This window comes from Mustelus asterias, chromosome 20, assembly GCF_964213995.1.
Source record: "Mustelus asterias chromosome 20, sMusAst1.hap1.1, whole genome shotgun sequence".
In the NCBI taxonomy this organism is placed as follows: Eukaryota; Metazoa; Chordata; class Chondrichthyes; order Carcharhiniformes; family Triakidae; genus Mustelus; species Mustelus asterias.
In genome coordinates, this window is record NC_135820.1 from 53,259,528 (window position 1) to 53,278,447 (window position 18,920).

The 18,920-nt window shown below is 41.0% G+C and overlaps 1 protein-coding gene across 1 annotated transcript in view; it reads right to left on the reverse strand.

Annotated features, from left to right (window-relative positions):
* prpf6 (PRP6 pre-mRNA processing factor 6 homolog (S. cerevisiae)) overlaps positions 1–18,920 on the reverse strand; it is a 56,719-nt gene that overhangs the window by 4,836 nt on the left and 32,963 nt on the right. Inside the window, exons 12-18 of the mRNA XM_078236549.1 lie at positions 18,096–18,218; positions 16,200–16,321; positions 11,703–11,841; positions 10,701–10,820; positions 8,934–9,110; positions 8,459–8,592; positions 8,135–8,226 (exon numbers count right to left, since the gene is read on the reverse strand). Of these exons, the coding sequence (XP_078092675.1) occupies positions 8,135–8,226; positions 8,459–8,592; positions 8,934–9,110; positions 10,701–10,820; positions 11,703–11,841; positions 16,200–16,321; positions 18,096–18,218 (907 nt within the window). The remainder of the gene's footprint in view (positions 1–8,134; positions 8,227–8,458; positions 8,593–8,933; positions 9,111–10,700; positions 10,821–11,702; positions 11,842–16,199; positions 16,322–18,095; positions 18,219–18,920) is intronic.

The window sequence follows — 18,920 nt, forward strand, 5'->3', positions numbered from 1 at the left end:
AAATGTTTACTATGGTCTCTTTACTGCCTAAACCTCACTATATAAGAGAGTAAACTATCAAAGCAATAAATTATTTGTTACAAGCCTCAAATATATTTATATTTGAAATACTGAATAGAACATTCAATTTCATCTACATGGAAAGAAACATTGAGCAGGTTATATAACAGGGTGGCCATGCCTGTTTTGACAAGCTTGAAGGTGCAAGTTTAGCCCATGACTTACCTCCCCAAAACATCTGCAGTTATTCGTATTCTAAATTATGTAATGGCTCTATCTCCCCATGTAAATTTGCAGGTTCTGCTGGAGATGCTTCCATTAATTGTGCAAGATTGTAAAGGGCATTCCTTCCTGCCCTTTATTTACATTGTGGATTTGTAGTTCATGCTGAAAACTATTGGCTTTAGACGACATATTTATCAAGCTGTCATTTACAATGTTTCAGGCTTGGCAGTGTCTTGGGCTCAAAGTCCATTGCCAACATCAAAGTTCTTATAAAGCCTGCCACCTCTGGGTTCAGTGCAAAGAAATACTCATCTCAAATATAATCGCTCAATTTTAAACACAATTGTTACAACATGCCATTTAAGATATATCTTTTTTTCCATCTGAATATTTGTGTCTCAACATTTTATTACATTTTTGCCTTGTGGTAATGGATTGTTACAGTAAGTTGTGTGTCTACTGGAAATGCACAGAAACTACAACTTCCATGAATCATAAATACATAATAGGTGGGACTATATGCTGAGGGCAGGCTCCTTGTAGCCCAGCTTAAATTTCAGCAGGGATTACTCCTCTCACTTGCCACACTTTTAATTTTTTGTGGGCAATGGCCCTTAAATTAGTACGAGATGGGACTTCCAACCGGCTCCAGGAAGAGGTCCTGGCACAGAGCTGCCAGTCAACCAGCATCAATGATCAATGTCAGTATTTCAGGAGGCTTGGGAGGAAGAGGAATCATGGATGCATACAGACAGAGATCTCTGAGTCTGGGTTACCAGGTCGCAGTGAGGGAGGATAGTTGGAAAGAGCAATTGGCCCAAGTGGATGCAGGGAGCCAAAACTGTGGGGAGGGTGGGACTTTCCGGGGCTTTAATTGGCACAAGGAGCCTAGGAAGGAGGCACCATATCCCCCGCTGACCAGTAGATCATAGGGTTAAACCTGCTAGGCTACACGTTGGGCGCATTAAATTGGACCAGTGGCAGGATGATGTCCTTGATTGGGCAATTAATGCCCGGTTAAAGGATCTGAATTGGGCCACGGGCAGGTGATCCACCTGTCTCCTTGCCGCCATTGCTGATCCCCTGCTGCTCTCAGGAGCTGTTTTACTTAGGGACCTTCATGGTGAAGCCTCTAAGGCAATTTGTGAAGCTTTCGTAATTAAACCCTTTGAGACAGCTATCAAGGACTACCTTGCAGAATTCTACAAGATCAATCCAAGCAATACGCCAGTCAACACACTGATGCAGAAATAAACCTCGTTATCCCAGTGCCCAGCTAGTATCCTGTACAAAATATATTACATTGCAAGTTAAGGCAATCTATTGACATGGTGGACGCGAAATGCATTAGTCAAATTTGTGTCTATATACAGTCTCTCAAAATTATTCTTGTCAGTATGTAGAATGAAACATCAATGGATAGTATCCCTACTTCTGAGCCAACAGCTCTGGGTTTGAGTCTCACTCCAGGACTTGATCGCCAAGGAAGTTGGATTCATAATGTGGCTAACAGGTTGAGCACCAACCTGCAAAATCCTTTCAACAAGCCAATGGTGGGTGGTAAGAGCAGGAAAAAAATCTGGTCAGCCATTCTTGGTTTGGAGTGGCACCCTTGCCTCTGGCAACAGGCTAGTGACCTGTTCCCTTGCTATGGAACAGATGGAAGTCTATCTTGTACACCACCAAGAGTAAAACACCAAACAATAATGCCATCATCCAAGGGTGCTTTTTTTAAAAAAGTAGCATAAAGGTCACGTCAGAAAATCCAGCAGAAGTTGGCTCAGGATATGTACTGCTAGAATTTAAGGAGCAGGTTGATGCAATATCCCGTGAGACCATAATGGAAGAGGGGAGGAAAGCGGAAAAACAACTTGGCAAAAATCAGGCTATATTGATCCTTATAAAAAAAGATACGAACGCTAAATAGAACCAACAAATCATTGTGCCAGAAATTTGCTAAATTAAACTGAATGTGCAACATAGAAATATACCAACTGTTAAAAAGAATAACACAATCTGCATAATTGGTCAGATTTTGTGGTTGAAACAATGGTGAGGCTATCAGTGTTCACAATCATTTTAGTAAAAGTGGTGACCGCACACATGTGGTTAAACACAGAAATCCAGAAGCTGCTGTCAGAGTTGCCTTGCTGCTCCTAAAGCTGAGTATGTTGCTGAGAGACTCGGCGTTCAATCACATGAAATGGCATCAGGTTGCTGTACTTACTTCAACTATACCCACTAAACTCAACAGGAAAAGACAGGTCTTGTCCAGTGTAAGCAATGTTTAATGGTGGGATAAACCTTAATTGTTGGCACTGAAAATTAACTATTACCAAGTGTCAAGTTTCATTCTTTCAAATATTAAGTTCTTTTAAAAGCTTTTTCTCTGTCTCTTATATATCTCTCTCAATCCCATCTTTATTCACTTTGTAGTATAGCACATGAGTCCTGAACACAAGAACTAGGAGCAGAAGGCCATCTGGCCCCTCTATCCTGCTCCGCTGTTCAATAAGATCATGGCTGATCTTTTTTGTGGACTCATCTCCACTTACCTGCCTGTTCACCATAACCCTTAGTTCCTTTACTGTTCAAAAATCTATCTATCTTTGCCTTAAAAACATTCAACGAGGTAGCCTTAACTGCTTCACTGGGCAGGGAATTCCACAGATTCACAACCCACTGGGTGAAAAAGTTCCCCTTCAACTCAGTCCTAAATCTGCTCCCCCTTATTTTGAAGCTATGCCCCCTAGTCCTAGTTTCACCCACTATTGGAATTTTTATTGGTTAAAAAAATAAAGACAAGGAACAGAATTTTCTGGCTGTTCACGTTGGTGGGATTCTCTGCTCCCGCTGCAGTGAACGGACATTATGTTCTGAGTTTTACAATTGAGCATGGTCAGTGTTGTGTCTATTGCAAACAGCCAAAGGGACATGCTGTTTCATGGGGGTGAGGGAGGAGTAATAAGGGACATACAGACTATGCACCTGCATCACACAGCACTAAAGTTCACGTATCACATTACTTATTTGTAGTACATAGGTAAGCAACTTGAAAGGCACAAACTACAATATTACGAGAGATTTTGATGCCTCTTATAGAAGGCATGAATTACTCTCACGAAATTCAAAAAATATTTAATTTTGGTTGGGCCAAATTTGGGCAGTCATACTCTGTTTTGTTGTATTTCTTCCATCTCCCCATTTTCAACTCTTCATCATCATGAACCTTTGAAGGCCAATTAACAACCTATATCAGAAAGAATGCACGATTGTGTGTTTATAAGCACCTTAGCTAAAAACTCACTAAATGACAAGCAGGTTGAATACATGTAACTGGTTAGGATTTTAATCTAGGGTCTAATCTTAATGATTTAATTCACCATTACGTTGAAACTGCAGCTTACTGACAAATTAATTTTAAACATTAACAAATGTTCAGTCACCAATTTTAAAAAAGCTAAATACTCATCCGTTGATGGAATTTTGAAACTTCCCAAGCATCAAGTTAGATAAAAATTGGCATACACCTTAGAAGCCCCAAATGGGCCACTACCTGTATGACCTTTTCAATATGACAGAGATCTTGATTGATCACTATAAATATGTTGCTTCACTCTTATTCAATTACACGCAGGAAAAGTAAACCAATTTCCCAAAGAAAAAGCAAGAAAGCCATTCTAAAATGCACTTGGGTGTAACCAGCCATACTACTTAATGACAAGGCAAAGTGGACAAAATTACCAGACAGGAAAGCCTGAATAATTGCACAAATACAGGCTGAAATATAAACTGAATCAATTCATGAGGAACAATTTTTGTATTTTTTCATTAAATCTAATTAAATCTGTGATAACTAAAACTCAAACCTTCATATTGTGTAAATTGCGAATTAATGTGTCTTTACTTAAAACATTCTATTTTTCTGTATGTAGAATCTCATTTAAGGCCCAATAAGTTCAGTTGGCTAATGGTTAGAGTATCATGCAGTGTAATACAGTGAAACCCCGATTTAACGCGCCCCGATTTAGCGCGAATTCGGATATAACGCGATGGTGTCATTGGACCCTTTTTTTCCCGCTAACAATTGGCAAATTTAGCGCAACCCTGATTTAGTGGTTGGGGTCCACTTTTATGGACCCCAACCATCGCCTTATAACGGGGCCACACTGTACCATCACTGTGGGTTCAATCCCTGCACATGCTGAGGTAGTTCCTGCTGTGCACCTCTGTGCTTTACCCCGCAGTGATATCATGGCATCATGGCCATGATTAGCAACCGTCAGTCAATGAGGGTGATCATGAAGGGAGGGAAAATTTTATTTGCTTTGCTGCAGTCAAATTCCGAAGTATTTTTACACATTATACAGCCAGCTGGGACAGATACATTAAAACAGTTTTAAAACAGAGACCTTTTTGACAAGACGTCATTTCAACTATTAAATATTGAACAGGAATCAAAGATCACTGCTGTTACATCATATTATTGGTACTGTATGTACCATACATGGGAACCAAAAGCATTTTCACTCCCTCAATGTCCAGATGACATGTGCCCATTCTCAGGGAGTCATGCAGGTCAATGACCAGAATCTCGGCAGCTGTCATGGTGATGCCTTATTTTTCGGCAATCCGTTGTGTCAGTTGCGTTGGAGCCACCTTGGCAAACCAAATAGCTACTGGGTACCAAGTAGCTGTTGATTACATGGCTAACTGACGTGTGTAGTTCTCACACAAACATATAGTATGCATACAATGAAAGGCATGCTACCACACAAAGTGACAAAACAGATACCTGCATGCTGAGCCAATACTTCAGCTGCCCAGACCACTCTGGAGGAGCCCTGCAATCGGCAGGACGGATGTCAAAATTCAGCACTGTCTGCTATGTGTTGTACAGCCTCGCCGGGGATGGCGCTTGCAAACAATTATGCATCGAGCCACTGAGGACCAAGGAGGAGGCAATCTAAATGGCCCCTTTCTGACTGGGTGGTCCATGAATGATGCATCCAATTGTGATAACAGTAAACACACACATTAGTTTCCCTGCCATTGAGCTTCACTGTCAAAACTAAATGAAATACTCCCCAAGCCAAATTTATGAAACCATATCATTTTGTATACAAAATTCAACAAAATATTCTTGTGCACGGTTTTAATGACAGTTTTCTGTGTGCTTTTCCTTTCCTAATACCCAATCTCACGCTGCGCTCCCAGTGTCTGCAGCATGCTGGTGGGAAGCTGATTTCCACCGGGAAGACTATAGATGGCCTTGGAGTGCAACCTTGAACAGCTCTTGCGAGGTGCAGACTGAACCATTTGTTCTAAGTGCCGGCAGTCTGGGTTGGTCGGCTGATGGGCAAGACGACTGGCAGAATAGGAGGATAAATGTTATCTTCCTGCGTGTTGAATTGTGTGGGATGAGGTTTCTACTCCACAGAGCCACTGCTATTTCCTCTGGTGTTGAGCCTCAACAATTCTAGTAACCGGTTCAAGGACAGATTGCTAATGCTGCTGTCACACACTGTAAGCTGCTGTCACACACTGTAGTCACAACCATGATGAAAGCAATCTGTACTGGCATAGCAGAACTCAGTTATTGAATGGTTGGTGCTTTAACATTGGCCTTCAGACACAGTACCATGGTTGAATGGACAAGTATGTGAATGGATTTGGCCACAATTTCCATCTGGTAAAGGATGGGCTCCAGGTCTTTGCTGACCATCCCATGCTCTTAGAAATTGATCACAGGCTTTCCAATGTACCAAGCATTGTGCTGTGCATTCCCTCAGTGTTCTTCTGTGGGTTTTCCTCTTGAAGTCCTCATGAGTTTACTTCAGTAAAATCAGTGAACATTCCTGACTTTCAGCAAGCTGGCATCGTCACCATCTTTGCCCTCTGCTCTGGCTGTTGCCCAATGGAGCCTTGTGGTTCACCATATGCAGTTCCTCTCTGTAATGTATCTTCTAAGATACATTCTGTTCCAGATCTGAGCCAATGGCTGGATATGAAATCAATGGCGATGCTGTGTCTTTATCTTCACCCTCTTTTTGATGCTTTTCCAATGTATGTTTAGATTGTATTCTTAAGTGTTTGAAAGGAAAAAAGGCACAAAGGTAATGTTGTGATGCAGAGATCGAAGGGGCGAGAAACTAAGAGGTGCATGCTTACACCACCTTTTTGTAAATCAGAAGTGTGTGTGGGATGAGAAGATGCGATGTGGGGAGGACTAGCTATTAGATAGTGCATCAGTTACAAAACGTATACAGGTACAGCACATAATCAAGAAGGCTAGTGGAATACTATTTAATCAGAGAGGAATTGAACATGAAAGTAAAGATGTTATGCTTCAGTTGTACAGGGCATTGGTGGGACTACATCTTGAACAGTGTGTGCAGATTTTAGTCCCCTTATTTAAGGAAAGATGTAAAAGTGTTGGAGGCAGTTCAGAGAAGGTTTACTACATTGATGCCTGAAAACAGCAGGTTATCTTATAAGGAAAGGTTGGATAAGCTGTCTCCTATATTCCTGGGAGCTAAGAAGTGAGAGAGATGACTTCCATATCCATCTTGTCAAGAATGTTTCCCCTTGTGGATGAGTCCAGAACAAGGGGCACTGGTTTAAAATTAGGGGTCGCCCTTATAGGTCAGACATGAGAAGAATTTTTTTTCTCAGAGGGTTGTGCGGCTATGCAACTCTCTGCCTCAGGAGACAGCGAAGGCAGGGTTACTGTTTATTTTTAAGGCAAAGGTAGATAAACACTTGTCAGGCAAGAGAATGGGGTGGGGACGGGGGCAGGTGTAGATGGGAATGTAGAACTCAAAACACAAACAGATCAGCCATGATCTTATTCAATAGTGGAGCAGGTTCGAGGGAACAAATGGCCTGTCTACTTCTGTTCCTACTTTGTATGAGACTGTCTTCAATGGAGTCAACCCTCCCACTGCGATGACCTCAGCAACATACATCCTAATAATGGCCAACAGTGTTCTCTCCATGGGTGACAGGACATTCAGATATGTCAATTCCCAACCTCAAACCTGGCTCCTGATGCTTCAGCTTATCGTGCAGGAGAGTAAAGTGCAACAATGACTATGGTGCAATGGTTTGGGTGATGTGGCTAGCTTGGGTGATTAGCTGCAGTGTTTATAAGGTTTGAGATGTTGGTATTCAGCAGTGCTAAGTGCACAAGGATGAAGTGAAGCATATGGATGCTAAGTATGAGTTGTGACTGAGACTGTTGGTGAGTGATGGGGATGTGATACTTTGAGCAATATCAGGGGCTAGTAGTTCAGTAGGTAGAATATGGCATTTGAAATGCATCTACTTGCTTTGACCACCGAAATGAGATCACTGGCCTTGTAGCAGTACAGCACCTCGGGTCTTTGATGCTTGATACCTGGCATTGACTTCCGCAGTTATGTTCCCACTGCCTTCAGCAGGGCCTCCTGCAGACATAGGAAATCTCTCCTACTTTCCACCTCCTCCACTAAGGCCTCCATTGCAATGTCTGAAAACTCTTCACCCATGTTGTGTCATTCATCGAAGTTTCTCAGGTCAGACTCACTGCCTGTGCAACTGCCAGCACCTGTGCCAGCCACAATGCACTCCCTCTTTGATATGCAGGCTAGTTTGAGCAACACAGGCTAGATTTAAACAGTGTTAGGAAATGACATTTTTTTGTCCTCCTGCTGACACATGCAGCCAACCAACACTGTGCTCAAGGATGGCAGCATTGACACTCTGCCTGCATTGCAATGAACAGATAAAGACAAGAAAAATAAGACACTTAAATACCAAAAGGGTGACCAATTTGGTTAGCTTTGACAATTTGGCAAGCCTTGGTTAGTAAATGGAACCACCAGACAGTCTGTCTGCTTTATTACTGAAGCATTTGAAGGAAACTTACCAGAACTGGAACATTCTTGAAGAGCCTTTGCCATTAATGTATTTGAAATATTTTTCAGACCAGCCCTGTATTCCAGTCTTACAGATTCCAACCTGAGGCATAATAGAAATTTGCAAGTTATTTCAGTATACTAAATATACAAAAAGATCAAAAACTACTTTAAGTAAATGAAATGACTGGATCTGCTCTCATTTGAACTTTATTAAAAGAAACTTTAAAGGACCTCATGTGCCTTCTTACAAAACTGTTACATATGTATCTCACAGGCACTTGCTAATTGCAAAGCAGTATGTTACTAATTAAAGCTTTGCACGTTTTTCTTACCATAATTCCGGATTTTGCGGATTTTTCAGCCGTGCTTTTTCTAAGATGGCTCTTGCTCTTGTAAGATTGCCAGCTTTCTCTTCGAGTCTGGACAGAAGCAACCAAAGGGGACTGGAATGTGGACATTTCTTTAACTGTTCAGAAAAAATATACAATACAAAATAATTTAATGGAATATAGTATATACAGAAGTAATGTGGTTGACTCTCAACTGCCTTCGGGCAACTAGGGATGGGCAATAGATGCTGGCCAGCCAGCGACGCCGATATCCCATGAATGAGTAAAAAAAAAAATCACAAAACTAGCAGAATTTATAGAAAATTATTTCCAATTAAAGGAGAGTCAGTTTATGTATGGCTTTGGAATTTTAAGAAAAAGAGGTGAATTGCATCTGTTTGCGTAGTTAAGAGATCTTCTTTAAATACTCACAATATATTAAATCATTGCACATTTAATGGTCACAAAACATATATACCCCTTGATTGTAAGATTCACGGGCTTTCTCTATATTTTCAACTTGGTCTTCAATTTGACCCTTCATCATCCATAGTTTTGGGAAGTCTTCATAATGTTTGAGTGCTTCATCACACAACTCCCGAGCTCGAGGAATGTCTCCCAATACCCATTCTAATTTCACAGATTTCATGAATACCTATAACACACAGAGTAAAACAGTACTTGTTACTTTATCTGAACTTGGACAGCAAAGAAAATCCAAGGTTTGTACTATAAATTACACACACTTAGCCAATTAGAGACTAATATAATACAGACTATATTACATCCATTTGTGATTCCCATATTCAAAAAATATTTCCCAATGATTTATTCTCTTCCCCCATTTTTGTTGAGTGGGTGAGAAATGGATGCAACTAAATTGCCGTTGGATAGATAATAGCAAAATGTTAGTGATGATAGTTATTTCTGATTCAAAGTAAATTGTGCATTAAAATCACTTGCTTGCTGGACCATGTAAGCACTCAAACGAGTTACAACAAGGAACATGTCAGGTCAAAAACAAAATCAGAGAATATTGGAGGTACACAGGAAGTCCATTAGTATTTGCAAAGATTTTAAATGCTTAAAAACTCAAAAACTGCCATTTTAAATTAATGTATATCCAGTAGTTCTCGTTTTTATTTCAGATTTCCATTCAGAAAAAAATCAGGAGGGTTGACTGGTTGAAACTTTAAATAAGCTTTCCAGATGCATAAATGGCCAAATACATCACACAGAGTGGTATTAAGTTTGTCACTTAGCTAAATCCACTGCTTACAGCTGAGACAATGGTGAGGATTATCCCAGTCTATGCCATAATGTTGAAGAATCAATACATAAACAAAAGCAAAACCAAATCAGTATGAAATAAACTGCTAGTTCCTGAATGATACTGTAGTGGGGGGTAGGTTTAACCCTCTTAGAGCAGTGCATCTTGGTACACAATGCTGCCAATGTGCGGTGATGATGGATGGAGTGGTCAAACAGACTATTTTGCCCTATATTGTTGTCAAGCTTCCCAAATATTGCTGGAGCTGTACTCATCCAGGCTATCAGGGACATCTTATTCACTCAGCTGAGGAGTTGGTTAGCTGAATTGACTGGACGACTAGTTCATGATGTAGAACACCATCAACAATGCAGGCTCAATTTTTATACCGGCTGAGGCTATTAATGAAGGCTTGCCTTCTCGACCTTGCACCTCGCCCGAGGTGTTGTGATCCTCAGGTTAAAATCACCACCAGTCAGTTCTACATTTACCTATTCACTCAAACACTGGTCTGCAGGACCATCTGGAGTAGATAGGAAGCATCATAGGCCTTCGTGACAAATTTAGCTAAACTATCAGAAACACATCTCTAGTATATCATCTTGCTCAAGTGTTGGGTTGCTTTCTTGGTCAAAGGGCTTACATCTGAATGTTTGGCAGGGTACACTTATACATTAAGCATTTCACCTAGAATACCATTAATTCCCATCCATTCATGTATCCCATCAGTATTTAATGTAAACAATAGTACCCAGGCACTGATTTAAGAAAGTAACCAAAAAAACCTTATAAATGTTAATGGAGAGTTAGGAAATATTTTCAATCAATTCCATAAGTAGTTTTGCAAAAGTCAATAAATATACCATACAATATTCATTTATAGCAACAGAATAGGTTGGGCACTTATCACAGATGTTTCCATCCCAGGGAGCACTGATTGATTATATTAAGTTTAAATGCTGTAGATTTACTTACTCTCGCAGTAGGAGCACTGCTCCTAGCTTTAGCCAGGAGTCTGCGTGCTCTTTCATATTCATTATTCTCAGACTCCAGCTTAACTGCAGCCAACCAGATTTCCTCACTGTTAGGGTTAGCCTATTACAAAACAAAAATGTACAATTATCGAAGTGCATTTACCTGAAAAAAACAACCAAGAGTTCACCTGAACTTGTTAGTTGAATTTCACCAATGCATTTCACAGCACAACAAAATGAATTCCATTAATTTTTCTGAAGTATCTCAAAGTGAGTTACATACAATTATTATGGAATGGTAGGGCTATTATAGGTTCAAAATCAACTTTCACAAATTTAATATCCCACAAATATCCATGTAGTAACAAATGAATTTGTACTTGATGATATAGATGAGGGGAGGGGATTGGCAAAAGGACCAGAACATTCCACTTTTGAACCTTCAACATTCTGCTGAATCACAAGAACAGATAAGACAAAGCCTCGGTTTTATGACCTAGCTGAAAGTTGATACCTCATTGGTGGCAACATAGATTATATGCTCCAGGCCTGGAAGGGAGTTTGTTTCCATAACCGTATTACTTTGGAAGAAGTGTACTAGTCTAACCTGGCATTCCATTGTATTTTTTATTATTCTTCTCTAAACACGTATAATATATTAAAATTATGCAATTTAATAGTCTTCAGAGGTCTAAAAATTAAACTTTTATTCAGGAATCTATCATCCAAACAAAAAATGTCTCCAATGCTGGAAGGACTTGATTTCTCTGAATTTACACAATTTCTTGTATGCTTTCATGAGATGGTGACTGAAATGAAATACAGATCCAATTCTAGCTCTGCCGAAAGCCAGTTCTGTCCCATCTGCCTTTTTAGAAGATGGGGCTTGGACAATGGAGGCAGCAGTAGAAGAATGGGAGAAGTGAGAGTGAGGAATGAGGGAAAAAAAAAGACAACATTATAAAAACTCTCAGCAAAGAACATAAACTTCATTCATACAGACCTGAAAAGCAAGTGCAAGAATGCTTCTAGCTGCAGGCACATCTCCAGCTAACCATTTGGATTTAGCCCCCATTAACCAAAGGACTTCTGCTTTTGGGCAGTGAGCCACAGCTCTCTGTAAAAGGGCCTCCAAAGATTCCCTGAAATAAAATAGGATCATTTCATATAACTATGATTAGACACGGCTCTCATGGTCAATCCAAGCCAGCATCTACTGTATTTAAGCCAGATATAAATGTAATGATTGTCAGTAGCTCATTACAGCTTCACATACATTGAGATTTATTTGAAATTTTTAAGAAGGCAAAACATTATGCAACCACATCACAATGTAAGACATTTCACAATAAGGTTGGTTCATATTTACTTTATTACTGTCCAGATACATATATTAAAAATATTACTGCAGAATGAATCTTTTCTGAAAAAGTGTACTTTATTCATAAAGAAAGGTCTTACAGTTGCAAACTCAAAGTTGATGGGCAAAACAGGAAATGGCAGCAAATGTCTGGGTGTTAGGTTCACTTAGAATGCCTTCCACGGTTAGGTTCAAGGAAGCAAGAGGTTCCTTAGAATAGTCTTGGCTGTGAACCAGCTGGAAAATTTTGAAGGCTGTAACAAATTGTACTGCGGTGTACATGGCCTTGTTCATGACATGAGATTTGTCACTACACCAGGATTACAATTGAATTGGGTCAAAGGCAATGTTAAGAAGTTTTTAGAAATAGGCATAATAAGGCAAACTAAAGGGAAAAGAGAATGAAAGCATGCATCTAGGCACGTCCTGGATTTAGCCCTCATTAACCAAAGGACTTGAAATTCTACCCTCGTGAACTTCAATTTTTTGAACAACTGTTTTTTTTAATTCTTTCTTGGGATGTAGGCTCCACTGGTAAGGCCAGCATTTGTTGCCCAACTCAAACTGTCCTTGAACTGAGCAGCTTGCTAGATCATTTCAGAGGGCAGTGGGTCTTGAGTCACATGACCAGGGAAGGATGGCAGATTTCCTTCCCTAAAAGACATTAGCAACCAAGATGGGTTCTTTCAGCAACCAATGATAATCATGGTCACCATTACCGGGACTAGCTTTCAACTCCAAATTTGTTTGAATTTAAATTTCACCAGCTGTCATGGTGAGAATTGTAAGAAGTCTCACAACACAAGGTTAAAGTCCAAATCACTTGAAGAAGGAGCAGCGCTCCGAAAGCTCATGATACCAAATAAACCTGTTGGACTTTAACCTGGTGTTGTGAGACTTCTTACTGTGCCCACCCCAGTCCAATGCAGACAATTCCACATCATGGTGAGAACTGCATGAGGCTCTGGATTACTAGTTAGTGCCATTACCTCAAAAATAGGAGAGAAACAAAGGAAAATACAAAACTGTTGAATTTAAAATAAGATGCCATCTTGAGATGGGAAGTGTGACACACATCTAGGATTAAACTACCATGTTTAATGTTATGGGTGAAAAACTGCACCACAATGTTTAAGTGCTTGTGCAAAATTTAGAGAACACAGAATTCTATTTTATAGGCGTTTAAGTGTAATCAAACTTATTTCATCCAGGATTTGTAATAGCTGCTTACTACTAAAATAGCAACCAGATCCAGTGTCTGAATAATAAAAATTAGCCCAACAGAAACAGAGGATCTTGAATAAATACATTGGAACCCCGATTTAATGCGACCCGATTTAGCGCGAATTCGGATATAACGCGATGAATCATTGGACCCTTTTTTTTTGCTCTTTCCGGGGAACTGAAAAGTTTTTGGTGAGTTAATTTCGTGTTTTATTGTATCAAAATGGAACAAACTGCTACAAAAAGAAAATCTTTTTCTGTGAAAGATAAGCTTCACGCACTTGATGTGATCAAGACTAAAAGTCAAACTCAAGTTGCACGAGACCTCAGGATACCGGAATCAACACTTTGCGGCTGGAAATCTCAAGGAGGAAAGTTACGCGTGTCGCTTTGCAAAGTTGAAGAAGAAGGAGGACTAAAAGCCAAACACCTGAAGATAGCCAAAGATGTCAGCCTCGATGACTCCCTGTACATCTGGTTCGTTCAAGCTCGCTCAGAAGGCCTTCCAATTTCCGGTGCTATTCTCAAAGCTCAAGCCGAGAAGTTTGACAAGCGGATCAACGGAGAAACCTCAGTTCAAAGCTAGCAATGGATGGTTAGACCAGTTTAAACGCCGTCACGGGATTTCTCAAGTGTTAGTGTCAGGAGAAATTCGCTCAGCCGACAGTGCCACTGCCAGCGAATACCTGGCTGAACTAAAAACTCTCTGACAAGACGGTGGCTACGTGGAAGAACAAGTGTACAACTGTGACGAAACAGGCCTCTGCTACAAGATATTCCCAGACCATACACTGGCTAGCAAACATGACGCCCACTGACGTGAGGGGCTCAAACAACGCAAAGATCGCGTGAGGTTGTTGTTTTGTGTAAACAAGACTGGAACACAAGGTATTCATGATTGGCAAATCTCGCTCACCCCGCTGTTTCCACCATGTCAACATGAAATCGTTACCGTTCGAGTACACGCACAGCACCAATGCTTGGATGACAAGTGTCATCTTTGAGGATTGGTTTCACAAAACCTTTGTTCCTGCCGTCCGCGCTCATTTGCGCAAGCAAAAACTAGAATCCAAAGCTCTTCTTTTGCTTGACAACTGTCTCGCTCATCCGGCAGCTGCCAACTTAGTAAGCCGTGATGGAAAGATCCGAGTTTCTTACCTCCCCAAGAACACTACATGCAAGATCCAGCCCCTAGATCATGGGATCATCTCCGTGTTCAAGCAGAATTACAGGCGGGAATTAATTCGTAGAATTGTAGAGGACTCAACAACGCTCGTAGCCTATCTGAAAAGCCTGAACGTGAAGGAAGTTTGCCACTTCCTTGGGCGGCACGGTAGCACAGTGGTTAGCACTGCTGCTTCACAGCTCCAGGGTCCTGGGTTCGATTCCCGGCTCGGGTCACTGTCTGTGTGGAGTTTGCACATTCTCCTCGTGTCTGCGTGGGTTTCCTCCGGGTACTCCGGTTTCCTCCCACAGTCCAAAGATGTGCGGGTTAGGTTGATTGGCCAGGTTACAAATTGTCCCTGAGATGCGTAGTTAGAGGGATTAGCGGGTAAATATGTGGGGGTAGGGCCTGGGTGGGATTGTGGTCGGTGCAGACTCGATGGGCCGAATGGCCTCCTTCTGCACTGTAGGGTTTCTATGATTTCTATGATTACTTAGGTGGGAAAGCCTGGGCAGCAGTCAGCTCGTCATGTATAGAGAATTGCTGGGAAAAGGGTCTGGGGCCAGCCTTTTCATCACGCCAATCCACCATGGAAGGTGATGACAAGCCAGATTTTTATGGCTTCACAGAGGAAGATGTGCGTGAGGCAGAGAAGCTGTCTGAATGCAGCAAAGAAGAGCTACACCAGTGGCACGCTGCCGATGACGAATGCCCAACATATGAGCATCTGACAGACCCCGAGATCGGCCGTACTAACATAACTATAACACCGGCGGAGGCAAGTGTACCGGTTCTCGAGCCACAAGAAGATGATAATGAAGAGCCTCCACCTCCAAAAGTGTCTGAAGCCATTGAACACCTCGAGGCTAGCCTCCGTTGGCTGGAGACCCAGGAGGTGGACCACATAAAAATCCTCCAACTCAGAAGCATTCTAGATTTCGCTCGCAGCCAGCGAAATGCTACATCTCTCCTTGGAGAGACAAAGGATGAGAGGTGACCTGATAGAGGTGTACAAGATGTTGAGAGGTATAGATTGGGTGGATTCTCGGAGGCTTTTTCCCAGGGCTGAAATGGCTGCTACGAGAGGACACAGGTTTAAGGTGCTGGGGAGTAGGTACAGAGGAGATGTCAGGGGTAAGTTTTTCACTCAGAGGGTGGTGGGTGAGTGGAATCGGCTGCCGTCAGTGGTGGTGGAGGCAAACTCGATAGGGTCTTTTAAGAGACTTCTGGATGAGTACATGGGACTTAATAGGATTGAGGGTTATAGGTAAGCCTATATATAAGCCTAGGTAGGTAGGGACATGACCGGTGCAACTTGTGGGCTGAAGGGCCTGTTTGTGCTGTATTTTTTCTATGTTCTATGTTCAAGCAAGGAACACTCGATCACTTTTTTAAGAAATAAACTTGTTTTGTTTATTAAAAAGCTTTACTAAAAATTAATTTGTGTTTTAATTTCTACTGCAACAACGATTTATTTGCGGAATTCTTTAATTAAAAGGTAATTTACTTGCCAGATGGTTAACGTGCAAAAAACAGGTCAAATCGGGCGATAATAGGGGTGTTTTAGGATGTTAGGTCAACATTGGGTCAGTTTGAACGCTGATTTTCTTGAACCCCGATTTTCCGCAATAACATTTTATGGACCCCAACCATCGCGTTATAACGGGGCCGCACTGTATAAGAACGTCATTTTGTGATCATCTTTTGTCAGACATGATGATGCTAGTGCAACAGAAATACTGTAATCGTACCTGGTGCCATAATTCTTTTCAAAGTAGGCAGCTCTCAACCACACACTCTTTTTGCTTGGGAAGACTTGGAGTGCATGTGCATAGATTGCTCTTGCACATTCAAGTGCTCCATGGGAAATACACTGAGAAACAAAGCAGAATTAAACATGGGAACAAAACGAATGACGATCTCGTGTAATTAAGAGGAAAAGAACAAACAGGCGTTGACATATTTATAAAGCTAGAATGAACATACTTAAGGTCAAATTGTTCCTAATGTGAAGAAACCAACATGCAGTTTCAGTTGCTAAGCTCCAGTCACATTTAGTGCAGATGACACTTTTGTCACAGTAAATTTCAGGGTGCTAGCTACTGAGTATATTTCATGTGTGTCAACAACTTGGAAAAAAATATTGCAGTTATATATTGCCTTTCAAGACCTCGATATATCCCAAAGGCACTTGTGAAATGTAGTCACTGTTATAGTGTAGGAAACATAGTCAGCAATTCGCACATTCGAAATGGTGCCATAGAATCTTATATATCTAACCTTGAAAAGCAGACAGTTTCTCAGTTTAACATCTCATCTAAAAGATGAAAAAACAGTATTTCCTCAGTACTGCATTGGCGTGTTAGCCTAATTTTTGTGCTCACGTTTCTGGAGTGGAACCTGAACTCATGACCGTTTGACTCAGAGGCAAGAGTGCTACCAATTGAACTACAGCTGACATTGCCAGGCCTTTGAAGCTAGCTTCCTGCAGTAAATTTAGATTAAACACAACTACTATCCAGGCACAGGGATTAGATATAATTAGGAAGATGTAATTCAGTGACGCCGCACTGCTATGCAGCCATAGCAGTTTACAGCACAGAGCCATCCTGTCATGTTATTGCTGGCTCTTTGTGAGGCAATGCAAAACTAAGCCCACTTCTCCATTGCCTTGTGTCTTCCATTGCTTCAAATATTTATCCAAATTCTCCCTACAAGATGCAATGGTCTCTGCCTCAACCATTCCTGGGGCAAAATAGCCTGTGCTCCATTAATCCAGAGGAAAGATACTTACTCTAACCTTTCACCCTCAGTGATAATTCAAAATGAACTGTGATTTTACAAGTTAACAATCCTACAGCAAATGAACATATTGAGAATAGTGACGATAATAGTGAATCTGTAATAAGAGAGAAGGGTCAGTTACAAATCAGGCTTTTAAATTTAACTTGGGCAAATTTTGAAGGTATGAAAAATAAAGCGAATATAAAAAACTGGACTGAACGGTTAATGGGCAAATATACAAATAGCAGGAAATATTCAAATAAGTACTTGGTATGATAAAACACAGACCCATAAAAGGCAAAGGTTCCAATTGTGCAGTTAAGTGACCATAGTCATCAATTGAAGTAAAGACAATATCAAGCTAAAAGATAAGGTTTACAAAAATGCAAAGAAATCTGAAAATCTGGAATTCCCTCCCTAACAGCATTGTGGGTCAACCTCCAGCGCATGGACTGCAGCGATTCAAGAAGTTGACTCACCACCACTTCTCAAGGGCAACAAGGGATGAACAAGTAATGCTGGCGAGCCAGCGATGCCCATGTCCCATGAATGAATTTAAAAAAAGACAGTGCTACAAGAGCAAAAGGATACAATGAAAGTAATGAGGGGCAAAAAACATTAAACTAAACTTGCACAGAATATCAAAACTACAAAGTTTTCAAATATATATTAAGTGTTGGGGACGTGCATATTAAAGGTAGACCATAATGAACACTAAAGAAATTGTAACTTGTTCAATGAACACTTGGTTTGTTCTCAATAGCATATTTGGTTAAATGCTGCCTTGATATCAAGAGCCATCACTCTCACCTTGAGATTACTTTCGAGCATAGTTATTCAATAAAAATATTCTCCACACTTACGCTTTCTGCATCCTCCATCCATGCATGCTTCCGATCTTCTTCTTCAACACCAATTCCAATAACTGCACGAATAATAGCCTGACAGGTAGCGACACTTCCTGCTCTATCACATTCTTCAGCATCCTGCAAAAGGAGTAAAACTAAGTGAGCAGCATTAAAGGTTCATATAACACATAAACAGATTCTGTTTCGTAGGATAAAGAATTCTTAAACAAAAGCTGTTTCAAGTTGAATGAAGTTTTGCTCAAGTCAGATAGAATTTCAAACAAACAATATTGCCAATAAATGTGCTTGTGTATTTATTTAGGACATTGTTAATGCACACAATCCTCAGTTCAACATCTACCCATATAATTACTAAGATTTCATAGAATCCCTACAGTGCAGGAGGCCACTTGGCACAGAGTATGCACCGACCACAATGCCACCCAGGCCCTATCCCCATAACTCCACTTACTTACCCTGCTAATCCCCCTGACACTAAGGGAGAATTGAGCATGGCCCATCAACCTAACCCGTGCAACTTTAGACTTTGGGAGGAAACCAGAACACACGGAGGAAACCCACGCAGACACGGGAAGAATGTGCAAACTCCACACAGACAGTCACCCGGGGCCGGAATTGAACTTGGGTCCCCGGTGCTAACTTACGACAAAGCCAATTTAAGCATCAGGATACAATTTGTCCAAAATATACCTTTTATCAGAAATAGAAACATAGATAATAGGAGTAGGCCATTTGGCCGTTTGAGCCTGCTCTGTCATTCATTATCATGGCTGATCATCCAACTTAGTAACCTGCTCCTGCTTTCCCCCCATATCCTTT